This window comes from Zea mays, chromosome 2 (assembly GCF_902167145.1).
Source record: "Zea mays cultivar B73 chromosome 2, Zm-B73-REFERENCE-NAM-5.0, whole genome shotgun sequence".
Lineage (NCBI taxonomy): Eukaryota > Viridiplantae > Streptophyta > Magnoliopsida > Poales > Poaceae > Zea > Zea mays.
The window spans coordinates 115,944,053-115,967,957 of record NC_050097.1 but is presented as its reverse complement, the minus strand read 5'-3'; the positions used below and the strand labels follow the sequence as shown (position 1 = coordinate 115,967,957).

Genomic DNA, 23,905 nt, shown 5'->3' with positions numbered 1-23,905 from the left:
CTTTAGCGCTTGCTAGTTAGACCGCTCAGTGATTAGCGTATGTGCTTTGCGAAGTGCTTAGATTAGTTAGACCTCTTTAGCGCTTGCTCTAGGTGAATCCTAGTTAGTTGAGTGAGTTTAGAAAAATCACACAACCCCTCGGCTCTTGCGCGAACCGTTGTAATTGTACCGAGTGGGGCAAGAGTTTTGCAAGACTGTGACAATTGCGTTTGTGTCACGGTCGCCACTGTGTACCGGAGGGAACGAGGCCCGCGGCGTTTCGGCCGGAAGCTCGATAGTGGAGACGGTGGGGAGCGTCCGAGAGGAGCCGGAAATAGAGCACCACTTGCGCGTGGAGAAGGCTCATGGCTCTCTACGAAGTTATTCGACCGTGGTGCTTGGCCCTCACGCGAGATTCCCTTTACGTAGGGGCACTAACGAGGGTTAGTCGGAACCTTGCGTGGTTTCGGATACCTCAATAAAAATATTGGCGTCATCCACGAGAGTTTGCATCTCTATCTTACTCTTTAGCTTTCGCATTTATATTAAGCATTTAAGTTTTAATCTTGTCTATATGTTTATATTGTTTAGGATTGAAAACTTAGGCATTGCGGTAGAGATAGCAACACTTAGACAAAACCTAGTTTACACATTCTAGTTTGGTTATTTGTATAGGTTTTGCTCTAGGGATTTATTTGTGGCTTAGTTAGAGAATGTTTTATAAGTCCTAATTCACCCTCCCTCTTAGGCGTCACCTGTTTTCTTCAGTTAAATCTTACGTGTTGTATGGTTCGGCGATTTAGGATGTGTTTGGTTTGAGATCAAAGTAGGATGAGACGGAGATGACATCATCCACTCGATTTTTGGGATCACGCCGTCACTAAAAATTATTTTAGTGTTTACCTTACTAGCACGTGACTCTCGTCCAAACACTATATAAATTATGACCGTCTTCTTCTATTCTTCTTTGTACATCTAACCAAACGCACTCTTAGTCTCATAATTAGTTCACCGGGTAATCTATTGTCGTTACTTTATGTTTGGTTGGAGCTAGACGGTAAGCGATCACGACGGGATGCGATATCGGCCGGTACAAATTTGTTACCGCTCCTCTCCGCCCGTCGGACAATTACGTAGAATGTGTCTACAACCAAACATATGTCGGCAATCATTACATCGTATAAGGTAGCAGCGGCATTCATTTCCATTGTCGTTACTGCTCTTGTTGGCCAACCAAACAGCTCCTTACTGTTGATATGTTGGTTCTATCTGTCAGATCCAGATAAGCACTAATAAGACAAGACAAACGTCCGTTTCAATATAGGAGGGATCCGAACTAACTTGAAAGACCAAAAATACGTTTTGAAATTTGGGAACCTATATAACATGTAAAGACAGCTTTAACAACCTCTGATGAATTTCACTAAAAAACACTTGGTTGAAAGGGCTCAGAGGAATCATAAATGTAGTGTCCTTTCACTCAGTCGTAGGGCAAAAAAAACAAATGTTTTGGGAACATAGATGATCTACTACAGCAACAAGAAAATATGCACCCTTTCATCTTTTATTATATAGTTCAACCGGCTTCGCTACAGAACAATGGCCATGCTGTTTTGGCTCAACTTGTGCAGATCTTTAGTTTTTCCATGCTTCAGAGTCTCATATTTAAGACAAACAAACAATCGAAAAGATCTGATCATATATCAATCAACTACTAACCTAAAGAATCAATAAGGAAAAAAGCTCAAATGATCTGATCACTTGCTTGTATGTTTCCCCGCCATTGAATAATCTCTTAGTCAAATAGTAGCTTGCCTCATACAGGGACTGGAGTCGCTTCTTCAGCTTGCAGGCTGTTGTAGTAGTCAACAAGAACCTTCCACCCACCCGGGCACATGAAACCGTCTGGAGGATTCTCTCCAGTTTTGGCATAAGTGCGCATCTGGTTGATATGTGAGGTCAACGGTTAGCAGGAGTAATCCACTGCTGGTACGAAAACTGAATGACAATTGTGGCGAACCTACCTTGGTTCCAGAGATGAACAGAAAATCTTGACTGCGTGAAGGATCAAAAAAGGCCATCTCCTTTGCTACTGTATCATAAGCTGCTACCTGTAAGAGGATAGCAAAACAAGAGAGCATTCAAGATAACAGGAGATGAAAAATCAAACAAGTTTTTGGTAAAACAAACAAATTGAATCATTAGTGCACAGCTTGTTTCTTTTAAAAAAAACTGTGGTATCTGCATTACTGAAAATTTATCAGTTTCTGAAAAAAATTAGCGTCGTGGTCTAGATTTTACCATGACAGCTGTAATAACTTAAATAATAAAACACGGTCAACATTTATTCTTTGCTCCATTAGTATTAGCATCGGTGGAACTGATGGCTCATGTTCCTTTGCCAAACACAACAAAGATTCTAGTGCTCGCATACTAGCAGGGTAATGATTTCTTACAGAGTGTACACTCTGCAAATACCATCACTACATCAGATTCATTTAATCATCTACTATTCATGTTCCAGTAAATGCACTTAAAACACAAATAGACGCATAGGATCCAAGAATGTGAGGTTTGAGAGACATCTAAAATGATGAAAGAGATAAGGTGATTGGTCCTGATAGTATCTCAATCGAGACATCAAGATGTCTTGAGGATATAACTATAATATGGTGAACTAAGTTGTTCAACCATATCTTATGGTCGAATAAGATGGTTGGCGAGTGGAGAAGTATATTGGTACAATGGTACTAATCTACAAAAATAAGGGAGATATTAAAAGTTGTACAAATTATCGGGAAATTAAGTTGATAAGTCATATTATGAAGCTATGAGAGAGTTATCAAGCAGAGGAATAGCGAGAATCTCTATTATTGAAAGAGGGTAAATAGATGGACCAGATTATTTGGAGGTCCAAAGGTTTTAAACTCAATAGAACTAAAACCGAATATATGAGATGTAGCTTCTACACTACTACACGTGAGGAAGCAGATATTAGTTTGGAAGGTCAAGTAATGCCCAGGAAGAATATCTTTAGGTATTTAGGATCAATGCTACTAAGACACAGATATTGATGAAGATGTTAATCATATAATCAAAGCAGGGTGGATGAAATAGTGTCAAGTATCTAGTGTCCTATGTGACAAGAGGATACAATAAAAGTTAAAAGCCAAGTTCTATAGGATGAAAATTAGACCTACTATATGTATCGTGCAGAATTTTTTTTCGAAAAAAAAACGCAGGAGGACTGCGTTTTAGATATATATTAAGAAGAGAGAGACAAAGGTCTAAGAGACCCAAAAACACAACAACGCACTTCCTATGGAGACCTAGAAAAAGACGACATGTTCAACAAATAAGTGTTGCATTGCAGAAATATATATTTTGTGTTGGATTTATGACCATACAAGAAGGGATTGAGTCCGGAACGATGATATACGTGATAACCTAGGGGTAGCACCAATTGAGAAAAGTTTATCCAAAACCGATTGAGATAGTGTAGACATATCCAACGAAGACATGCAGAGACACCGTGTGTAGTGGGATCCTAAGACATGATAGCAATGGGAAGAGACATGGAAGGCCGAAATTGACACGAGAAGTGGTAGTAAAAGAAGACTTGAAAAAATAAAACATGCCCAAAGATTTAGTCTTTAATAGGAGTGCATGGAAAACAGCTATCAACGTGTCTAAACCGTGACTTATGATTTCTCCCCAATTTCCTTGAGGTCCCGTTTGTTTATTTTCATTTTGAGGAATTGGAATCTTACTAATGGAATATACTATTTTTTTAGGATGTGACATTCCACCACTTTCCAAAGTTATCATATAAGTCTATCTCAAATTCATGGGGTGAAAAATGAAAATTGATTCTATAGATTTACATACTATTTTTCCGATGTACAACTTATAGCACACTCTTCTACTTGCTTCGATATAACATAAATATAGTATATAACTATCTCTCTAATATGATTTAGGATAATATACACATATATTACATATATAAATATATGAACTTAATTAGTTTTGTCTAAATTATAATTATTAAAATGGAATTGAATTCCAACCACACAAACGGGGCCTGAGACTAAAAGGTTTTGTTGTTATTGTTGCACTTAAAACACAAAAAATGGAATAGTTGAGAAAGGAACGGTTGTTGCAAGTCACAAATCAAATTAAATGTTGTAATGCAACTCTAGAGACTAATAAACACGAAAAATAATCAAATGTGTTATATTTCAACAGTTTCTCAATATTTTCTGTGGTCGCGAGCCACTGTAGTGCCTTCTAGCATAGTGTGGATGAAGACGCGCAAAATGTGCGCTCGCCCTCCCCATACCCCAAATCTATGGTTTCTCTCTCCTCTACGAGTCTATTTGCACATCCGGATGCGCGCTCTGATAGAAACACCCTTTCATTTGTGCGCAGACATGGGTACTGTGACCGCTCAAAATGTGCATCCACATGCGGTGACTGCTGGACATTTCAATGAATAGGACAATGTCACATGGAAATGTATGTGAATCAAATACCTTGAAGGGCAGTATGTTGAGTTTCTCTAAACCAGGAGCCATGCTCAGGACCTTCTTCCCGTGATCTGGGTTGTACAAGTCCCTCTTTTCTGTTGGATGTCCCATTCCAGCAGGATCTCGGCCTACTATATAGAAATTGGCACCAGCATTAATTCGTGCCTTTGCATGCCACTGCACTTCTGTTGGACCAGCATAATGCATTGGTGAGGGAAATATAGACACTATAGTAGTCTCAGGATCAAGCACTCCATCTTCTAAAACCTGTGCATGATAAACTTCAGCAATTTGCATAATACATCCGGTAAACAGCTAAGATTAAGACGACAAATGTATACCTTACTGTGTTGTTCCATTCTAACTGGCAGTGGGACATCATCCGCTTTGGTATAACCACCTAAGGGATGTAGTAGTAGAATGGGATTCTTGTAACCCATTTCCAAGAGACGCCTTCTAGTGTCATTCATCAATAGTGCATGACCATTGTGTACTGGGTTTCTCAACTGGAAGGCAAACACAGCATCAGCCCCCCGCTTGTCAAACTCCTTCCTAAGTTGCCGAGGTGAAAGTCTGTAGTGATCAAGACCATCATTGTATTTGATGGGTTCCAACACCTCCAGATCGCCACCGATCAGCCAGTTCCCAGCTGACGCAATAGCCTCATCAACATAGGGTAAACCAGGTGCAGTTGTACCCCATGTTCTTGCGATTCTTTCTTCTTTATTGTGGGGATATATTTCAACTCTGTGCACCAGATAGATACACATAAAGATCAAATATTTTCACAGGAGCTGCATGCGGAAGTAATACCACAAAGGTCATGCTTTGCTAACATGAAACTATTCATGCAATCCAGCTAAGTTGCATCGACATGGCATATAACATAAAATGGCTACAGTAGTATCAGTGGCACAGTAAAAACAGGTTGTAAAAAGACTAAGAAAGAGAGAGGTAATTGACATGGCTATGTAAAAGCCGACAGTGACACCATGAATAACTAGCTGAGGAATTCATTCCGTAGCCTATGGAAGCTGTCCGAAGAAAGAAGCTACTAGCAACATGCACAAGAGGGTTTTTTTTTTCTTTCAGACCTGAAACATCTACTAAATTGACTAAGATAGTTCCATAATTGAATTAAAATTTGTATCAGAACCAATTCTTTGCCCGGCATTCAGTGGGAACTATCCCCATGGTACCTCCACCATGATGAGTTTGACCAAGCTTACCCTTGCGTGTTTAAGTTTCAGCTGACAAATGCCTTTTCTACACAAATCTGCTTTGTGTCACTTATTAACTAAGGAAGTTATTATTGTTTGTTTTCAAGATAGGGAAATATTAATATCATATGTATCTTGGAGTTATCACCAGGGAATATTCCTCATCAGCATGGCATATCTAGAAATGTCAGTCTAAGTAGTGATCATAATGTCTGAATGGTCAGAGTATGGATGAGACGGAATTTTATTATTCTTGGAACTTCACTTTAGAATTCACCCTGAAGGAAAAGCAGAGCTTAAATGACCAGATTGTAGAAAAAATACTATAGCACATAAAATTATAATTAAACATTTAAAATTCACAGCTACGTGAAAGAAAGGACTTTGAGTGAGTATATGTCATGGACCTTCGGTCCATGGGGATAACTGTCTTCTCCGGCGAGGTTATACCCCTCTGCCGCAGGCTTGGTTCTAGGGTAGCAGCCCTAGGCGCTTGAGAGGGTCATTGCAAGAGAGAGAGAGATTGGTTTGATAATGATCTTGCTTGATTTATTCCCTGCTGCCATGCGGCTTATAAATAGCCCTATGGCTAACCAACTTCTCCTACAAACTCTCAACTAACTCCTACTTTCTTGGACTTATCTGATGCTAACCAACTCTCCACAATTCTCTCATTTCAATCTTATTCTCTAACCTTATCCTAGCTCATCTCAATCTTATTCTCTAGCCTTATCCCAGCCTGGCTGTTGCCTCTCGCTCCTTATTATGCCCATGACATCTCCCCCTCCCTTGAGGACCAGCTCGTCCTCGAGCTGCCATAGACTTACCTGACACGACTTAAGGTTAAGCCTTTTACATCTCAGCTTACCTTTATTATTTAAGACGAAAATACAAAATAATTGTGGAACTAAAATATAAATTTGAACTGCAGCTATTTCCTCCTGTCCTCCTGGATCCCAAGGAAAGAGCTGAACTGCGGACTTCACGTTGGATGAAAGGTGAAGGAGGAACCAGCCCTTGGGTCTGTCCAGCACCAAGGCAGTTGCCCGAATGAGGGAGACGACCCTCTTTGGCCGTGCAGGGGGCTGCATACCCAGATCTCGACTTCTGCAGGGGGTTCAAAAAGTATAGACGAGACCTGGTGGTTGGACGCGTAGGCTGCGAGTTGGTGCAGCGATGAGCTGATCAGCAAGTGCAACTTCCGCACGCCCGCCTAACAAGGAAGCCGCGCACTGCGGCTTGCAGGCGCACCACGGCCTGCTCATGTGATGACGGCCATGGGGTGGCCCTGGAGGCCACAACAAGGTGCTTCTCCCCACGAAGGGACTGTACTTGGCGGCGTGCCAGGAACCCTCGCGCTGCCACCTGAAGCCGCACCGCTGCTTGGAGTTCCTTCTCTGTCTTCTCCTTGTAGCGGTGGAACATCACAACGAATTGATCCCACTTCTCTTCGAGCCGAGTGAATGCATCTAGAGTTGGAGAGGGCGGGTGGGAGGGCGTTGCGGCGGCAGATGGCGCAGCGGCTGGTGGTGGTGAGGGATGGGCGGCTGGTGGTGGTGAGGATAACCTGGAGCTGATACCAGGTGTCATGGACCTGTCCATGGGGATAGCTGTCTTCTCCGGCGAGGTTATACCCCTCTGCCGCAGGCTTGGTTCTAGGGTAGCAGCCCTAGGCGCTTGAGAGGGTCATTGCAAGAGAGAGAGAGATTGGTTTGATAATGATCTTGCTTGATTTATTCCCTGCTGCCATGCGGCTTATAAATAGCCCTATGGCTAACCAACTTCTCCTACAAACTCTCAACTAACTCCTACTTTCTTGGACTTATCTGATGCTAACCAACTCTCCACAATTCTCTCATTTCAATCTTATTCTCTAACCTTATCCTAGCTCATCTCAATCTTATTCTCTAGTCTTATCCCAGCCTGGCTGTTGCCTCTCGCTCCTTATTATGCCCATGACAATACCAGGTGGTGTCATGAACCTTCGGTCCATGGGGATAGCTGTCTTCTCCGGCGAGGTTATACCCCTCTGCCGCAGGCTTGGTTCTAGGGTAGCAGCCCTAGGCGCTTGAGAGGGTCATTGCAAGGGAGAGAGATTGGTTTGATAATGATCTTGCTTGATTTATTCCTTGCTGCTATGCGGCTTATAAATAGCCCTATGGCTAACCAACTTCTCCTACAAACTCTCAACTAACTCCTTTCTTGGACTTATCTGATGCTAACCAACTCTCCACAATTCTCTCATTTCAATCTTATTCTCTAACCTTATCCTAGCTCATCTCAATCTTATTCTCTAGCCTTATCCCAGCCTGGCTGTTGCCTCTCGCTCCTTATTATGCCCATGACAGTATAATTGAGACTAACAGATGGGAGTGACAAAATGATTGTGATATTGCTCCATGCTCCATAAAGTGGGCAAGGAAGTGTCATGAAGGGATCTTCAACATGAGATGAGATCACATCAACATGACAACTTGCAGGGCCACACAAAAAGCATCATTGGTCTCACAATCAACTAATAACTACAAAGATTTTAAGTTTCAAATCAAGTTGATTTTTTGTCATTAAATGTATTAGTTCAGACTTCAGATGGGCCAAGTTAAAGTTGCATCCAGAACAACAACAGTACCACTTGAGCAATGGTCATGTAACCTGATAACCACTCACAGAGATATTAGGACCAAGTTGCTTACTAATCATATGGTCAAATACGCCTGCCAAGGGAATCCTTATGCAATAAAATTGAGGGTGACATGATGGGAAAAGGGATAGCGCTGTCGGAGGACAATAACTTTTATCCAAAAAAATCCCATCCATTGAATTTGGTAGTGCTGTTATGGCCCCCCAAACCATCCAAAGTGTGGACTATAAAGAACAAGCAGCAGACCTAAGATGCTTCCATGGAATTTACCTCAATTAAATTGTCAAAAGCAAAAGTTGCCCAAGTGCAGCATAATTCATTTATCAGATGCTTGCTACATTACTCAAACATACGTGGATATACAAAACTAAAACCACAGATACCCGGCAGGCATAATGCCATGAGATCCAGAGGAATTTCAATTAAATATCATTAACGAAACAATTTACCCCCACATAAATTCTAACCAAAGTCGCAGTTAATACAGTACAAGAATGCTGTGCCTTTTGTGTTTGCTCGAACCACGAATGCCGAAACGGAAGAAGCGATTTAGCACGCAAAACACATAAGACTAAGAATGCATGTTTTTTGGTAGGAATAAGAAACGGAGGAGGATCAGGACGTACGTACCTGCGCAGGATGGCGACGACACCGCCGTCGGGCCCTTGTAACGCGACGTCCGGCTTACCCCCGATCTGCTCCTTGTCGGCGTCCCCGATGGCGAGCACGATGGGGAGCGACATGTTGACGAGGCCCCCGTCGGGGAGGCGAACGCAGTTGAAGTGGAGGCTCTGCAGGTACTCGTGCTCGCGCATGAACCCGCGGAGCGGGCTGGCCCACCCCTCGGCGAGCACGTGCGCCCACTGGAGGTCGACGGGGGCGAGGCGCACCCGCGGGAGCGCCTCCGCCTCCGCGCGCAGCGCCGGGAGGCGGTCGGGCGGGGCGACGAGCTCGACGAGCGCGCCGCCGTCCGGGTCGATGAGGGAGCTGCGGACCGACATGGCGCGCCGCCCGTGCCGTGGGGAGGGGGAGCGCGAGCGCGGGGCGGCGAGGCGGAGGCGGCAGAGGTGGAGCGGGTGCGCGAGCGAGGCGGTGGCGCGGACGCGAGCCACAGAGGAGGAAGCGGAGGGGGAAGGGTGGTGGACGCGGGGTGGAGTGAGGAGGTGGGTGGTGGCCATGGATGCGCGCGAGGTGTTCGACCGCGCGGTGCGGGCGGTACAGGTGCGCTACGGCCACCGACTAGTCGGCGCGGCGCGGCGCGGCGGTTGATGACAAGCCCAGGTGCTGATTTGTCTAATGCTTTCCACGAGTGTTTCTGCTATCCACAATCCACATGGAGTATTATATAGGAGGGTGGCAGTAGTATGGGTTTACTCTTCTTTGACCAAATTTTTGGGAAAAATCATTGAAAATGACTGGACGATTGCAAAGTGCTAGCGGCAGTAGTAAAGCATATAAATTATTGTTTACAAAAGAAAAGTAACATGGTATCGATGGATGCATTGACATTTTTGCACTTCCTACATGGAAGTGGTCGTGGTGAAGTTTTTTAGAAAAGAAACGCAATAGATCCTCAGTCTAGCTAAAGTCAAACTACCTTATGTTCGACTAAATTTAGTAAAAAAAATAAATAGTATAAACATACATGATTTTAAATACTCCATCGGACCTAATATATAGCTTGTTTGCTTTTTTATTAAATTTGACTGACTTATTTTATTCAAAAAAATTACGAAAAATTAATAAAAGGTCAAGGACATACATAAAGTATATTGTATGTTAAATGATATCGCAGTGAAAATTAGTAATAACTATCAAAATGTTTAAATAAGATGAGCAGTTAAACTTTATGTAAAAAAGTCAAACAAATTAGAAATGGGAATGGAGGGAGTATTGTTTATTTAGTATGATAAGTAATAGTGTATCATTAATATAATTTTGGTCAAGTTTTAAATTGTTTTATCCAAGTACCTAACACTACGCTGTCATTTCCAGGGCGAAGGGCGTAGTTAGGAATTAGGAAGAAACAAATATGGATAGTGCTGCTTATACATAGCGACATTGACACATGTCCGAAAACAAAAAAGAAGCGTTGATTTCAACGTGTGTGTGTGTGTGTTTGAGAAAGGAGAGAGAGAAATGGTCCTTGGAATCAGCATAAAACCGCAGCAGCGGCTCCCGTCGACGTTGTTGGATGTCGCACCACCCCACGCTGCGGGGGGAAAAAAAGCAGATTCCCGTTGCATGGCCGTGAGCCCCGCTACGCTCACGTCCACAGACCACAGATCCGGTGCGGCGTAAAGGAAAAGGCGCCCGTCTTTTTCTCTGCTACCAGCGCGGTCGAGCGGCTCGCGTAGATTCTCCACTCCACTTCACGTACACATCGCTTTCAGCCTTAAACATGGACTGCAGAGAAATGGGAGCCTGCCGTCCTCTCCCCGTGATTGTGGTGCCGGTGCCGTCGTGCCGATGGGGACCGTACCTACCCATGCATTACGTACAGTACAGTACATGAGTGATTTTACTGAAGACCAGGCTCTTTGGTTGACGCTTGTATTCCAAAAGTTCCTGATTTACACATTTTTCAGCCAAAATCCGGCGATCTGTTGTATTGATCGGCGCTACAACTGGTACTGCGTTGGCAATCCACAGATTCACCTGGCCAGCTTAGGTTAAGCGACCTGACCATGTTGGCAGCCAGACCTACCTTTGTTTACCACAGTTCATCCTCAAGCCAAACCTGCCAGAAAGCTCGAGCCTCACAGTAGCTCCAATATAGCACATCTTGAGATGAAATGAACCAAAGACAAATAGAAACATGAGCGAAGTTTGGATCCATAGTAGAAACAGAAAGAAAGAAAGAAAGAAAAACATCATCTAATGACAAGTGTAGCATGTAGCAAACCGGACTGTACATCCAATGCATTCAGAAACGAGACAATAAATCACGTTAAAAGAATTGCATAACCTCTATAGATCTGCTATTGGTGATTGACCGGTGATAGTCAGGATGTACAATATTACTGCTCTTCAAACAAACGAAGACCAGAACATACACTGATGGCCTTCGGACTGTGCTGCCCTCTAACTTGCTATACGCACAAATCCGTTCAAAACAAAGGCTAAGTCCAATGGTAGGTTTAAGCTGAGACCTACCGCACTTGCTGATTCTATCTTAACTGTCGATGAAACAGAGTAACAACTACAATCATGCCGCCAATGTACAAGATCTACTGCCTACCATGTACCCTCTGATTTGTTAGTTAACGGGCCTAGAGCATGGAGACTAAAGGTATCCTACTGATCCAGCCCCAATGCAATTGTGCACTGCAGACTCATTCTATTTTGTCTGTCTAAGGGGCAGGTTAAGAGCCCTAACTCCGAGGATCCATCCACTACGTGCCCCAAGCATCTGTCATACTAACGTCAACGCCAGAAGCAAGCCAGTAATCAGCATCAGCCTGCAAAAGCAAGAACCGTAAGCATCATGTTACCAAGACTGCCATGATGTCTGATGTGGAGTAGGATTTCCTTACGTCGGCATCTGATGGAACGATTCTCAAAATGCCAATTTCTTGCTTTCTGGATGGTTCTGCTGCATGCATGCAGCCACCATTACTTGCCTGATTAGGATCACAATCCATCTGCTGCAAATCTTGAGAACTATCAGTAGCAACTGCAGGTTTTAATCTGTCTGCTGCCACCAGCTGGCCCTGGTTAAATATATCCTCATGGTCACCGCTGGGGGATCATAAAAATTGGCTACAAATTAGCATTTTCAAGACACAGAACATAGGACAGAATTCTACAATTAAAAAATTTCGTCATAGCTTACCTTATCAAATAGCAATCAACAGGACCCATTGAACTTCTCAGGACAATTTTGTAGTGCTTCTCCTGCAAACCCAGATTCCCATACATGTACTGATCCTGGTAACAAAATAATGTGTTACAACCACACAGACCTTTCATCTACAGGTCTACTACTATGTAGCTAATGATATATCAGGATCGTGTACCGCATTAGGGTCTGGAACTTCAACACAAGTTCCACGAGGAGCATTTATAGCGATCATAGTGGATCTCTGCAGTAAATGGGAATCTTATTAACATAATTACATAGTTTGCAAGAAAGAAATAAACAATTGTTCTGGCAAGTTCTAACCTGAAAGTGAGGAATCTTATTTATATCTTCCTTCAAAAGATATAACGACCTAATCAGACAGATCGAAGGACTCAGCTCACTATACATCCATAAAACTATTGCAGATACAAGAGATTAGAATTTTACTTTCTTTTATCCCCATCTAGGGCGAGAGCTTGTAGTTTTTCTTTTGCTTCCCTGCACACCAGCAATTGCTAATCAAAAGGTATGGAGGAGGGAAAAAAGAAGGGAGCAAGAGGCATCTCTCATTTCCTTGTTACTTTCATGGAAAGAACTTACCTTATTTCGTCATCCAACCTTAACTCTTCATCATAAAGAGATTCAAGTTCTTCCTGCAGATAACCAAAACACATCAAGTTGTTATAACCATATCATTAGATGGAAGTATACACTCTACAGAAAACTGCAGGCAAATATGTCGTTCTTCAAATGTAGCATCATGCTTTTATGAACCATATTCATTTGAATTAGATGATAACCATTGCTAGGGAGATAGCCGAGCGAAGTCGGCCTGGAGGGAAACTAGAGTATTGGGTGATTTGGGATTAATTCCTCTTCATTGTTTCAGTTATTTGATACACTGTCACTCTTTATAGAGAGAGAGGATTGCTAGACTCATAAATAAGATCCTAGCTATCTAGAATATAACTCAATGGACCATCCTAATTCCTTTGCCCGATACTCCTTCGCTTTGCAAGTTTGCATGACCATGTGGCTGTCTTGCTACCTGGGGCGTACCACTGGCCCACATCCCATAACATGAGCAAACAGTCAGAAGATGGGTATGTCAACATTCCATGGGACCATGGCAATGGAAATACCAAAATGCTGCACATGAGAATTCCCTCAAAAGAGGAAATTATGTTTACAGATGTGATGGGCTGATGGCTTCTTTCTTTACAGACATAAGCAAGCAGGTTGCATCAATCCAATCATTCGTACACACTATCCATTACTGAAACATTTTCCTTATTCACTTGTGCTGCATGCTACTCAGAACATTGAGATGAGGTCACATTTATCATTTGATCTGTCCTATATACATGATCAAATGAATACCAGAAAGTGGCCAGCATGGCGGGTTCCAAAGCATGTCAGATAAAATTGCACTGAAGTACTGATGAGTAACTTCAATTTCAAAAATTCTGTAACTATTGATCTATCCATCTTACATGATATAGTAAAAAAACGCATGATGTTAGTTAATCCACGACATAAATGTCTGAACTTAGTATTCTGTATCTTACATGGACTATGAATCAAGAAAAGGTACTAAAAATTGTTCTGCTAGCTTAACAGCACTAAGAAAGGGGAGGTTGTTCATGGTCTGATGTCTGTTTCCGAAATTTTAGATTTGTGAACAAAATAAAGACAAAAGATGACAGTCACAATGTTCCTCAAATAGTTAAAACCCAATGCTAAGATTTAAATAATGGAGGAACTAACATATCTATTTCTCAAATAAGCAAGAGACTTGCACATCAATATTACAGGTAGAAGCAAACGCTCAACATAAGAAAACCAAAAAGCCTAGAAATGAAAAGTGGGGATCATATAATCAAGTAGCATAGTGTACCTTCAATGAAGAAATTTGGCGTTCTATATCCTTAGGCTTCGATATGTCAAATCCCCTTTCAAAAATATTATCTCATCAGTAGAAGCTATAAATACCTGTAAAATATACTGGAAAACAGAAACAGATGACACTCACTTCCAGCGAACCATATTCTTAAGTCCCTTTTCAATTAAATGAACACCTTCTAGAACATTTGTTATATCATATATCCTCCTCTTTTGCACCTGCAGAATAGAGAATACAATACATCAAGGAGCTTGACCCCCCCCCCCAAGATTAGGAATGCAATATAGGAAAAAGAGAGGGTATGTGTTTATGACAAAACAGACCTCCAACGTCTCAGCTGCTTTATTCAAATCAAGGGCTCCATCTTCAGCTCCTTGAAGCAGGTTGATGAACTTCTTCGTCAGCAGACCTGGTAACAAGCTAAGGATAAATAAACAAGCAAAGGCAGCATCTTAAATTTGGTAGTACGGAGAAAGGGGGATGTAGAAACTTACTTAGTGAGCTGTCATAGCGGCAGTGGTTTAATGAGGATAAAGAAGGATCAGCATCTCCTGAATAAAAAATGTAAGCCCATCAGCTACAAGTAAAAGCCAATAAATGGCCATTAAACGAACTGATCTGAAGAAATTACAACATGGAACTTTTACCATCAAATGGATGCAGAACATGTAAGTTAAATAAGAAAATTAGCAACAACATACCTTCAATTGCTCCAGAATTTGTGTTGTTCAAGTTGTGTTTAGAAGCCTTTAGTTTTTTTATCCTCTTTGTAGCTTTTACAGGTCCAGGGGTAGTCTCCTTATCATGCCCTTGTGCAGTTTCTACTACGTTGTTTTCAGATTGAGAATATTCTCCACTGTTTTGCTCATTCAACTACAAAATTAAGAATATGTACATGAACACTGTCGATAAACATACTACGGCAATAGTACACTAATAGAATAAAGAATGCAGCAAATCACGCAGCCAGCTTAAAACATATGACTATTGCTGAATATCAACTAATACATCCATGAGTCTAGAACTAGTACACTATAGTAAATCAAAGAAGATTAAAAAAATAAAATAAGTGAACAAAACAACTTTTCAAAGTATGAGACTCTCATTCCAAGGAGTGGCAATCATATTAGGTTAGGCAGATAAAGACAATGCATACACACTCGTGAAATCTTGCACATTAGTCATGGCTAAGTCCTGTACTATAGGTAACAGGACAGTTAACAGTTTCATAATGCCAAATAGCATGAGGTCTCCAACCCAAAGCCCTAGACATATACAGATAATGATCTAAACTTTAACAGACAACTGACAACAATTGATTGTGCATTTAATCCTGCAGAACCTGTTCCAAATGGCGTGACCTAAGCTAATGACACAACGATGCTTTGCATAGAAGTGAAAAATGAGGCAGTCTGCAGATCAGTTCCAACATGGGAAGCACCACAGAGCATAATCTGAAAGTCTTATTCAAACCATACACGCTTATCATGTACAGTCAACTATCAATTGATAAATTGCATCATTGATGCTATTCCTGAAACAGACAACTTCACGCTATTCCTGAAACAGACAACTTCATGAATAGCCCTGCTGACACCGCCAATGTACCTGACTGATTCAGCTTTTGCAATGCTGAAAATGCTGCTTATACCCTTCATTGAGGAAAACTGAAGCTTCAGTGGACACCCTAACCCAGATAAACGTCCCTTGACACATGTGCCAACCCATGATGACTCAATGCTGCTGCCACTGAATGATTTGACTTTATCATATCACCATTGCACAGTAAACCATTGGAACCGACAACTACAGAGCCAAGGAATTTGGTAGGTTAAGGTGTTAATCCACTGCCCTCGAATATGCTACACCTCTATTGGTTATGGAGCCAAGCTAAAGGCTAAAGCAGCAGAGAATTTGGCAGGAACGCAAGCTCTCCAGTTTCACTGGTGGCGTCTATCAATTCATAGCATCGATGAACATCAGATGATCCGAGCCAGTGATCAGGCACTACAATCGTCGACAAGGATCGCCGGATACCGGAAGGAAAGACAATGAGCTAGTAATCAACTCGGAGAACAGCTAGCTACATCGAAACTGGAACAAACGCTAGCTGCATCGAAAGTACGGAGGGAGAAAACCCTAGCGGGAGCTTGATCGACTCACCTGTGCCTTGGGCTTGGGTCCCCCCTTCCCCGCCGGTGCTGGAGCCGGAGGCGGGGGCATCGCACCAGTTTGCTGCTGGGGCGGCTGGTCAGTGGATGCGGGCGGCGGCCGAGATGGAGCCTCCGCTGTGGCCGCCAGGGGAGCGGGAGCTGAAGTAACAGCAGCAGGAAGATGAGGAGGAGGAATCGGGGACCTCACAGCGGCGCGGGGCTTCGAGGAGAAGATGGGGATGGGCGCAGGGGCGCTGAACGGCTGGACCCTAGGAGCAGCCTGAAGCGGCGGGCCGGGCGGCGGCACGGGGCGGCGGAGGTAGACCTGCGGCGGTGGTTGGGGGAGAGGGAGGCTGGAGGAGGCGCCGTCCATGGAGGCGGGTGAGAGAGCGCGCGCGGAGTAGGGTTTTGATTTGCGGGTTGCTGCCTTGGTGGGGAAGGGGGACTGGGGAGGGAGGAGATGGAAGCAAAACGAAGCGGGCGCGGGACGCGGGGCGGGGGAAGAGCTATGGGCGGGCAAAAGGGCAAAAGCGACGGGGGCGACGCAACAACTCGGCAACTCAATTGTCTTTCTCTCTTCGTGCTACGGTCTTAGGCCCTGTTCTAATCTCGCGAGATAAAATTTAGGAGCTTTTTTTAGCTACTTTTAGCTATTTGTAATCTAAACAGGAGAGCTAATGGTGGTAATTGAAGCTAAACTTTAGCATTTCGATTCATATAGCTAAAATTTAGCAGGAAGCTAAAGTTTATCCCGTGAGATTGAAACGGGGCCTTAGTGGGTGTTTGGTTTAAAGGGACTAAACATTAGTCCCTCTACTTTATTCCATTTTAGTTCATAAATTGTTAAATAGAGAAACTAAAATAGAGTTTTAGTTTCTATATTTAGTAAATTAGGGACTAAAATGGAATAAAATTGATGGACTAAAAATTAGTCTCTAGAAACCAAACACTCCCTTAATGTCTTATACATTTTTCTTTGATAATAGGATTCCCCCTGTATAATACTAGTGTATGGCACGAGCTCATGCGCGTGTGACGAACAGTACAACAGCATCATATAATGTATGGCTATTTTATGTATGTTATAAAGTAAATAAGCACATAAAAGCAAAGACAAAGACAAAGGAAACCAAGTTTTAGTGTTTCAAGGAGTTGTATAGTGTTCAGAGACTGTAGGTGCAAAGTCAACCGACAGATTCTAACATATTTATATATTACATCATCAATGTGATTCAAGAGCTAGGGGTCGTTTAAATATATACAGAATTGCAAATGTTTCACCAGTTTGGTTATATGTACACAAAATAATTTGTGCTCCAAAAGTGACACTGCTTGTCATAGGTATGCAAAATAGGTACCTATACAAAAAAACGTAAGCATCAGTTGTTAAAGTTTCTTTGAGCTGATGTGGTGTTGTGCTATGGTTACGGAGGTGAGTTAAGAATAATACGCAAATTGTATTGATTACAAACTATGTAGAGGGGAGGAGAGTAGATGGTGTAGTACCTTCATGAGAACTACGATGATCTAACGATTAAGGTTGTCAGGGTCTGTAGAACCTGACTCGCTAGTCTTGTTCCTATATGTGTTTTTATGTTAGACTAAACTATGATTTATAGTTGCAGAAATGAATAGTATTTGCAACTCGGGTTGCCTTTTTTCAAATACATACTTCTTATGTGGCAATGCAAGGCTGTCTTTGTTGAGTTGATCTAAAAGTTGATCATCAACCTGTAAATAAGTGGATAAGAAGTGTCAAGTAACGTGATTAATGTAAAACAGAAATTGAGAGGTTATTCTGTGGGGCTTTTTGTCAATGTTGTCAAAATTTTTATATCAGCAATATGGAGTCGTAAATCAAAAGTAAGTAGTCAACACAAAGTATAGCAATAGTTTGATGACTCGTAGTTTTTAAAGGCAGATAAAATCCTTCTGATAGATATAGATACTCCACCTCCTTATGTCTAGACACCTGTTTGCAAAAAGTATCTCCCTTTTGTTGATATAAACTACACAACAATAACATAGCTTTTGGTTCCAAGCAGGTTGGGGTAGGCTGGGGATCAAACCCACAAGAAACAAAGATAGGGAAAAGTATGGAAAGGGTAAAAGACAAGGAGTTAAAATCCTTTGGTACTTCTATAAAACATGTATCAAGGAAGAGTGGATTGTAATATGTGTTTCTGTTGCAAAGAGTACACAACTGTTTAACTATTGGAATATATGTTATCTGAATGTTAAAACATGTTTCAATGGAGAGTGGATTGTAATATGTTTTTTTTTGTTGCAACAAGAGTAGACAGTTATGTAACTCTGGGAACATGTGGAATTCAAATGTATTGATATAACATACTTACATTTGTGTCATGTAGCATTTTAGAATGGCTGTGGAATACATTTCATGAGTTCATATAGACATAGGTAAGTTGATATGAAAGACTTGTAGTTAATACTAAGAAATATCTTACCACATTTTCTTGATCGGTACATGTGGAGTTTGGCAAACAATGTTGCTGGAGATTCGTGTGTGGTTGTGAGGTCAAGTATGTTGTCTTCTGTGAGCATTTCTTGTTGGGAAAAGCTTTCTATGGCACATGGTACATATGTGTGTCTTCCATGATTTGTTAACATAGATAGGATAGAAAAGACTCGATTTGTGACCGAGAATGCAGACATGTTAATGGTAACTGCAAAGGTGAATTTGAGCGAGACAATGGTAGAACCCCGAGAAACATTTGTTGAACCAAGAAGGGTTTGACAAGACTTCTCTACTATTCCTTTAGCTACACTATCAAAACAAAAGAACTCTGCTTCGGATGTTCCATCAGTGGCAATGATGCCGAGTTTATATCTGTCAATTAGGAATTGTTAGTGTTCTATAGCAGTTATTAGATAACTATGGAAGAAGATGACCCTTTTTCTGTATGTAAAATCATAACCATTTAAGTGTTTATGTACAAGATTACCTGAACTCAGTTTATGTCCAATTGCACGATATGCATCGATAGCATGTAGATGTTTGAGATGAAGACTTGCTACATGTCCAGTTTCTGTCCAATTGCACGACTATGATCAGTGGACAGTAGGTCGAACCCAGAGTCGATCATTGAGTGTAACAACAATCTTAAACAACATTGTTTTCCCAAGGGCATCCAAACTGGACATGTTGGGGAACTTAATCTATAATCAACTAATTGAACACACGACTGATTACCCAATTCTACAATTTATATAACCAAATTGCTTTAACAATTTGTTTTTGCTGCTGGGGCAGCAATATTATAAAAGCACGGTAAATGTATGAATCTCAGTCATATTATGCAACTTTGACTTTGATAGGCATAAAAGAAAAATGATAATAAAAATCCTTAAATAAAATAACGATGACGGTTTAAATTGTATCCTAATATAAAATGTGTATACGAGATATTAGTGAGTATTAGATTAGTACAACGGTAGGAGAGTTTACCAGAGTCTGCAAAAAAGGATAGTTGCAAAATCAATCCCCTTTTTCCCAATTATGCAAGTGATTCATTCCCCTTTTCCCGATCGGCCTAATTTTTTTTAAATCGAAGTGTCGGTCAAGTATCTTTCTTGCCGGACTTATAATCCTACTAACAAACTAACTCTCATCACCCTGGGAATAAGAAGTCAACAAAACTATAGCTAGTGAGGAGATTATGGGCAAGAGAAGTGGCATCAATGACCATTTTATGGTTTCAACCAAGCACAACATCAAGTCACGTTCTTAGCCAAAAAAGTTCAAAGGAAATAACAAAAGTACTTACTCTTCCATCACTTAAGAGTGAACAACTATGAGGAGATGGGCGAATATTATTTTTTCCTTGCCCTGCAACAAATATTGTAATGAGTATTCCATGTTGAACTATTGAACTTAGAAAAGCTGATTTGAAGCGTACCCAGTGCCCACAGAAGTATATCGACAAAACAATGCAGTACTTGAGTTATATACAGTCTAGCGAATAGCGGCTGCTCCGACACCGGCAACACCAAAGGACTCATCGGCGTAATGTTCGCCTTCGGTGCGTCACCAAATAGTTATACAACAAATAGTCTAAAACATCATGGTTATGGTACAATAGATTTCTAGTGTAATATCCACATATAATTATGAATATTGAAATAAAGAAAGCATGTGGGATTACTATCAAAAATTGCAAGTTACAGGTGCAAACAATATATCAAAGGTCAGAGTCACATGATCAACGCTCCTAAAAGTTCATCATCATAGTTTGTGAAATAGCAGTACCATGTTTAAAGCAAGTTAATTATGTAAACATGCTTAATGAACCTAGGGAACAAAAAATCAAAAGGTGAAGCAAAAGTTTATAATTGATGAGGCACTGAATTGGTATAGAAGATAAAAAAATTCACGCATCAGTGCATCACAGTGATCCTTTCAGTACTTTGCGGTGCTATGTTTTCCCTAAGAACAATACTCATTTTAGTATGTAGAGGTAAACGGTGCTATGTTTTCCCCTAGAACAATACTCATTTCAGTATGTAGAGGTAAAATTGATTCAGTAATCATCTAAGTCTCATTCATAAAAGGAAAACACATGACCCTGTTTGTACATGGGAAAGCCCAGTAATTCACTAATTAAGTCGCTAAAGTTAAAACTGTTGGACAAGGCAGACACTCATATAGATCTTAAAATTACTCAACTGAATCTTTTCATAATTCAGTCACACTCACAACATTAGAACCAAAAAACCTGACATCGCTAAATTATGAATTCTCTAATTCCATCCATTAATCATTCTTTAGAGAAGGAGATGTCTAAAGAAGTGGAGTCAAACTATCAAAGACAAGACATCCAAGTGTCATTGCCAGATTAATGATACTTGGAGAGGATTTACCTACAACTAAAGAACCAATTGTACATGGTATTGTAAGTGACTTGAGTAGAGACTTAAATGCCACAGACAACACCTTGCAGGGAAAAGAAAGGCATCACTTCATAATGTTGAAGACACAAAAATGACTAATCATATCATCAGAAAAGTGAATGCAATGATGTTTATGAAGTATATATGAAGGACAATCGAGAGGGAGCAGATTGTTTCCATGAAAGAACTTCACAGGAAGGATGGTATTCGGAGAACATGCTAATTAGGGACAAAGCCGACGTACAATAGGGAGACGAGGTCAGAGATAATCCTGTATTCCTGTACGCCTGTTCTAGAGGGGGTTTGGGGCTACAGGCACAGCTCGGTGCGTTCCAAGGCGAAGCCGGGCGCGGTCCCGCGCGGCACGCGCGGAGGCAGTCGACGGAAACTTTGTGTGGAGCGTTGTGCCGCTCTACGGGTGTGGCTATGCACCGATGCTAGAGGGAGAGAGAAGCCGCAGGCACGACCGGCCCACGCCAAGGCGAAGCCACAAAGCACTGGGCGCGAAGCTGGTGGCGGCGGGCATGGGGCACGGGGCACGGGGCGCAGAGTTGGAGCTGCTGGTGGTGGAAGCGTAGTGGTGAACATGTGCGGCCATGGGTGACGGATGGGAGCCTAGAAACCTAGGTGGAGATCCTCTTAGAAGTATCGCGTGATGGAGAGGCTGGTGGGTGCGTGAGAAGGTGTGGATTTCTGAGGATGCCATGACCGTTGATCAGAAATCCTACGCGTGAAAACATTTTAAGAGACGTGGACACGCGAGAGAGCCCATTTTGAACCAGCTTTCATATATAGGAAATTACGATAATTTATATATAAAATATGTGTTATATGATATGAAAAAGTATCATAATCCATTTGTAATCATGGCCATACATAAATTTTATTATTTTAAGTCATTTCACCACTACATTGCAATCATCAATATCATGCAGACTTCGATATATGTCATGGTATCATCATTGAACAACACATCCCACACCTACCGGAAGAAGTTCCCTCGTACATCGTCAGTCATCAAGCACGCACCACCATACGAGCTTGCTTAAACAAAAAGTCAAGTGTGTGTTTGCGAAGAGAATTAAAGGCAGGCCGGCACAAAAGCTACTCCGACGGTGGCGAGGATGATGAGCTGGTCATTGATGTCGGTCCTCCTCTGCGTCACCTCCGGTGCTAAGATGATGCCATAGTCCTTGATATAGTAGTCATCGAACGCGCGCGACATGGCGAGTACCAATGACTCTTGGCTAGGCTACCAGACGAAGTGCACCCCGGGCTCATCAGCGAGGTAGTACACCTAGTCGTTGCACCACCGAATGCGCTACTCCTCTACATACATCATGTACGAGAACACTCACAATGTCAGCAACGGCCATCGTCCCAGCGCACAAGAATTCATGACCGGTCAGTAGCGACTTACGTGGCAGGTTGGGCTTTAGGTGGACGATGAGCTGGACGACGTGATGGCGTCGTCGTCGGATGCGCTGCTTAGAACAACCTGAGAGTCGCCGACGTTGGCGACGACCAGAGGTCCCCTGCTTGACGACGGACAGCGCGGTGCAGCCGCTCTAGACCGCGTCCAAGCGGCGGCTGCGCCGAAGCTTGTCGTAAACAGCGGCGCATGCAGCCACGTAGGACTGCTTCCAGAGGTCGAACTGGTAGTCGCCAAACTTCTTCTCATCATCGATGAGCGACACCAACGTGAGCGCCTCCTACTAGTGGTGTTTGTTCGGGGTTTCCAAGTAAGAAACATGGATTCATTCTTGCCATTGGTTTATGAAAAGGACTCACAAGTCAAATCCATGGAAAAATATTACGGAGAATAAATGTCACGCATGAAAAAAGGAATTTAAGTTGAAAACATTAATCAAACAAAAGAAATTGCATGCAAGGCTATTCTTTAAATACTACTCCCTCCATCCAAAAATATAATTCAAGAATATCGGTGATACTTATATACTACTACGCATTGTGCAAGGGTAGCAGTTGGGCTTGAGGAGAGATGTAGTAGATGTTTTTCCTGTCATAAATATAGACATAAACACACATGTGGTGTAACGGTAGCTACTTCTTGTATTTGCCTCATATTTACCTGAGGGGCCGTAGGTTCGAATCCCCTTGGGTTCATGTTTATTTTTTTTAAATTTTAGCTAGATGTGGGCTTTACGGGGGAATGGGAATGTGCTTTGCGGGGAGAGGGGAATGGGAAAGGCAGGACAAGGAATGGGAATGACAGATTAGGGTATGGTGGCAAAACATGGGAATGGGCTGTGCGGAGGGGAATGGGAAAGATAGGACAATGAATGGGAATGACAGATTAGGATATGGTGGCAGAACATGGAAATGGGCTATGTGGGGAGGGGGGAATAGGAAAGGCAAAACAAGGAATGAGAATGCCAGAACTGGGAATGGTGGCTGAATAGGGAATGTCAGGCTACCATTACAAACTTAATAAGTAGTAGAGATTTATAATAGAGCAAGGTTTTTAAGTTGTCTCTAGCAATGTCCCCTAAATTTATATTTTAAATAAATATTCTATGTCCTTTACAACACACTCTAAAAAATTGTCATCTATATCTTCTCAGTCTCCAGCAACGTCCCCTAAATTCGATCCTCTAAAGCTACAGTGTTAACAAACTTCCTTTTTCCATTGATTTAGCTTTTTTGTTTTGTTTGCATTACACGCTATAAAAATGTCACACCCGGGTTTTAGGGGCACCAAAAC

At 42.0% G+C, this 23,905-nt stretch overlaps 2 protein-coding genes across 2 annotated transcripts; both read right to left on the bottom strand.

The window, feature by feature from the left end:
- Positions 1-1,527: 1,527 nt before the first annotated feature.
- LOC100281036 (bifunctional 3-phosphoadenosine 5-phosphosulfate synthetase 2) lies at positions 1,528-9,669 on the bottom strand. Its single transcript, NM_001153955.2, has 5 exons — positions 9,000-9,669; positions 4,850-5,255; positions 4,515-4,775; positions 2,004-2,090; positions 1,528-1,921 (listed from the first exon to the last, which is right to left on the bottom strand). The coding sequence occupies exons 1-5, from the start codon at positions 9,545-9,547 to the stop codon at positions 1,796-1,798; spliced, it is 1,428 nt and encodes a 475-aa protein (NP_001147427.1). The 5' UTR covers positions 9,548-9,669; the 3' UTR covers positions 1,528-1,795.
- A 1,594-nt stretch (positions 9,670-11,263) lies between these two features.
- Positions 11,264-16,787, bottom strand: LOC100285276 (uncharacterized). The gene is made up of 13 exons (NM_001158169.2): positions 16,280-16,787; positions 14,818-14,989; positions 14,611-14,667; positions 14,440-14,525; positions 14,246-14,334; positions 14,111-14,165; positions 12,814-12,866; positions 12,661-12,711; positions 12,535-12,583; positions 12,389-12,454; positions 12,205-12,299; positions 11,906-12,110; positions 11,264-11,830 (listed from the first exon to the last, which is right to left on the bottom strand). The coding sequence occupies exons 1-13, from the start codon at positions 16,640-16,642 to the stop codon at positions 11,765-11,767; spliced, it is 1,407 nt and encodes a 468-aa protein (NP_001151641.2). The 5' UTR covers positions 16,643-16,787; the 3' UTR covers positions 11,264-11,764.
- Between the last annotated feature and the right edge of the window lie 7,118 nt (positions 16,788-23,905).

Bases quoted from the DNA above. Each gene is read 5' to 3' on its own strand.
- LOC100281036 (NM_001153955.2), bottom strand. From the start codon at position 9,547: ATGGCCACCACCCACCTCCTCACTCCACCCCGCGTCCACCACCCTTCC. The intron at 4,776-4,849 runs GTATACATTTGT...TATCATGCACAG, and splicing joins GAATGGAACAACACAGTAAG to GTTTTAGAAGATGGAGTGCT. The intron at 1,922-2,003 runs GTAGGTTCGCCA...CATATCAACCAG, and splicing joins TGTTCATCTCTGGAACCAAG to ATGCGCACTTATGCCAAAAC.
- LOC100285276 (NM_001158169.2), bottom strand. From the start codon at position 16,642: ATGGACGGCGCCTCCTCCAGCCTCCCTCTCCCCCAACCACCGCCGCAG. The intron at 12,300-12,388 runs GTACACGATCCT...TTTTGTTACCAG, and splicing joins AAGTTCCAGACCCTAATGCG to GATCAGTACATGTATGGGAA. The intron at 12,111-12,204 runs GTAAGCTATGAC...ATGATCCCCCAG, and splicing joins GTTGATTGCTATTTGATAAG to CGGTGACCATGAGGATATAT.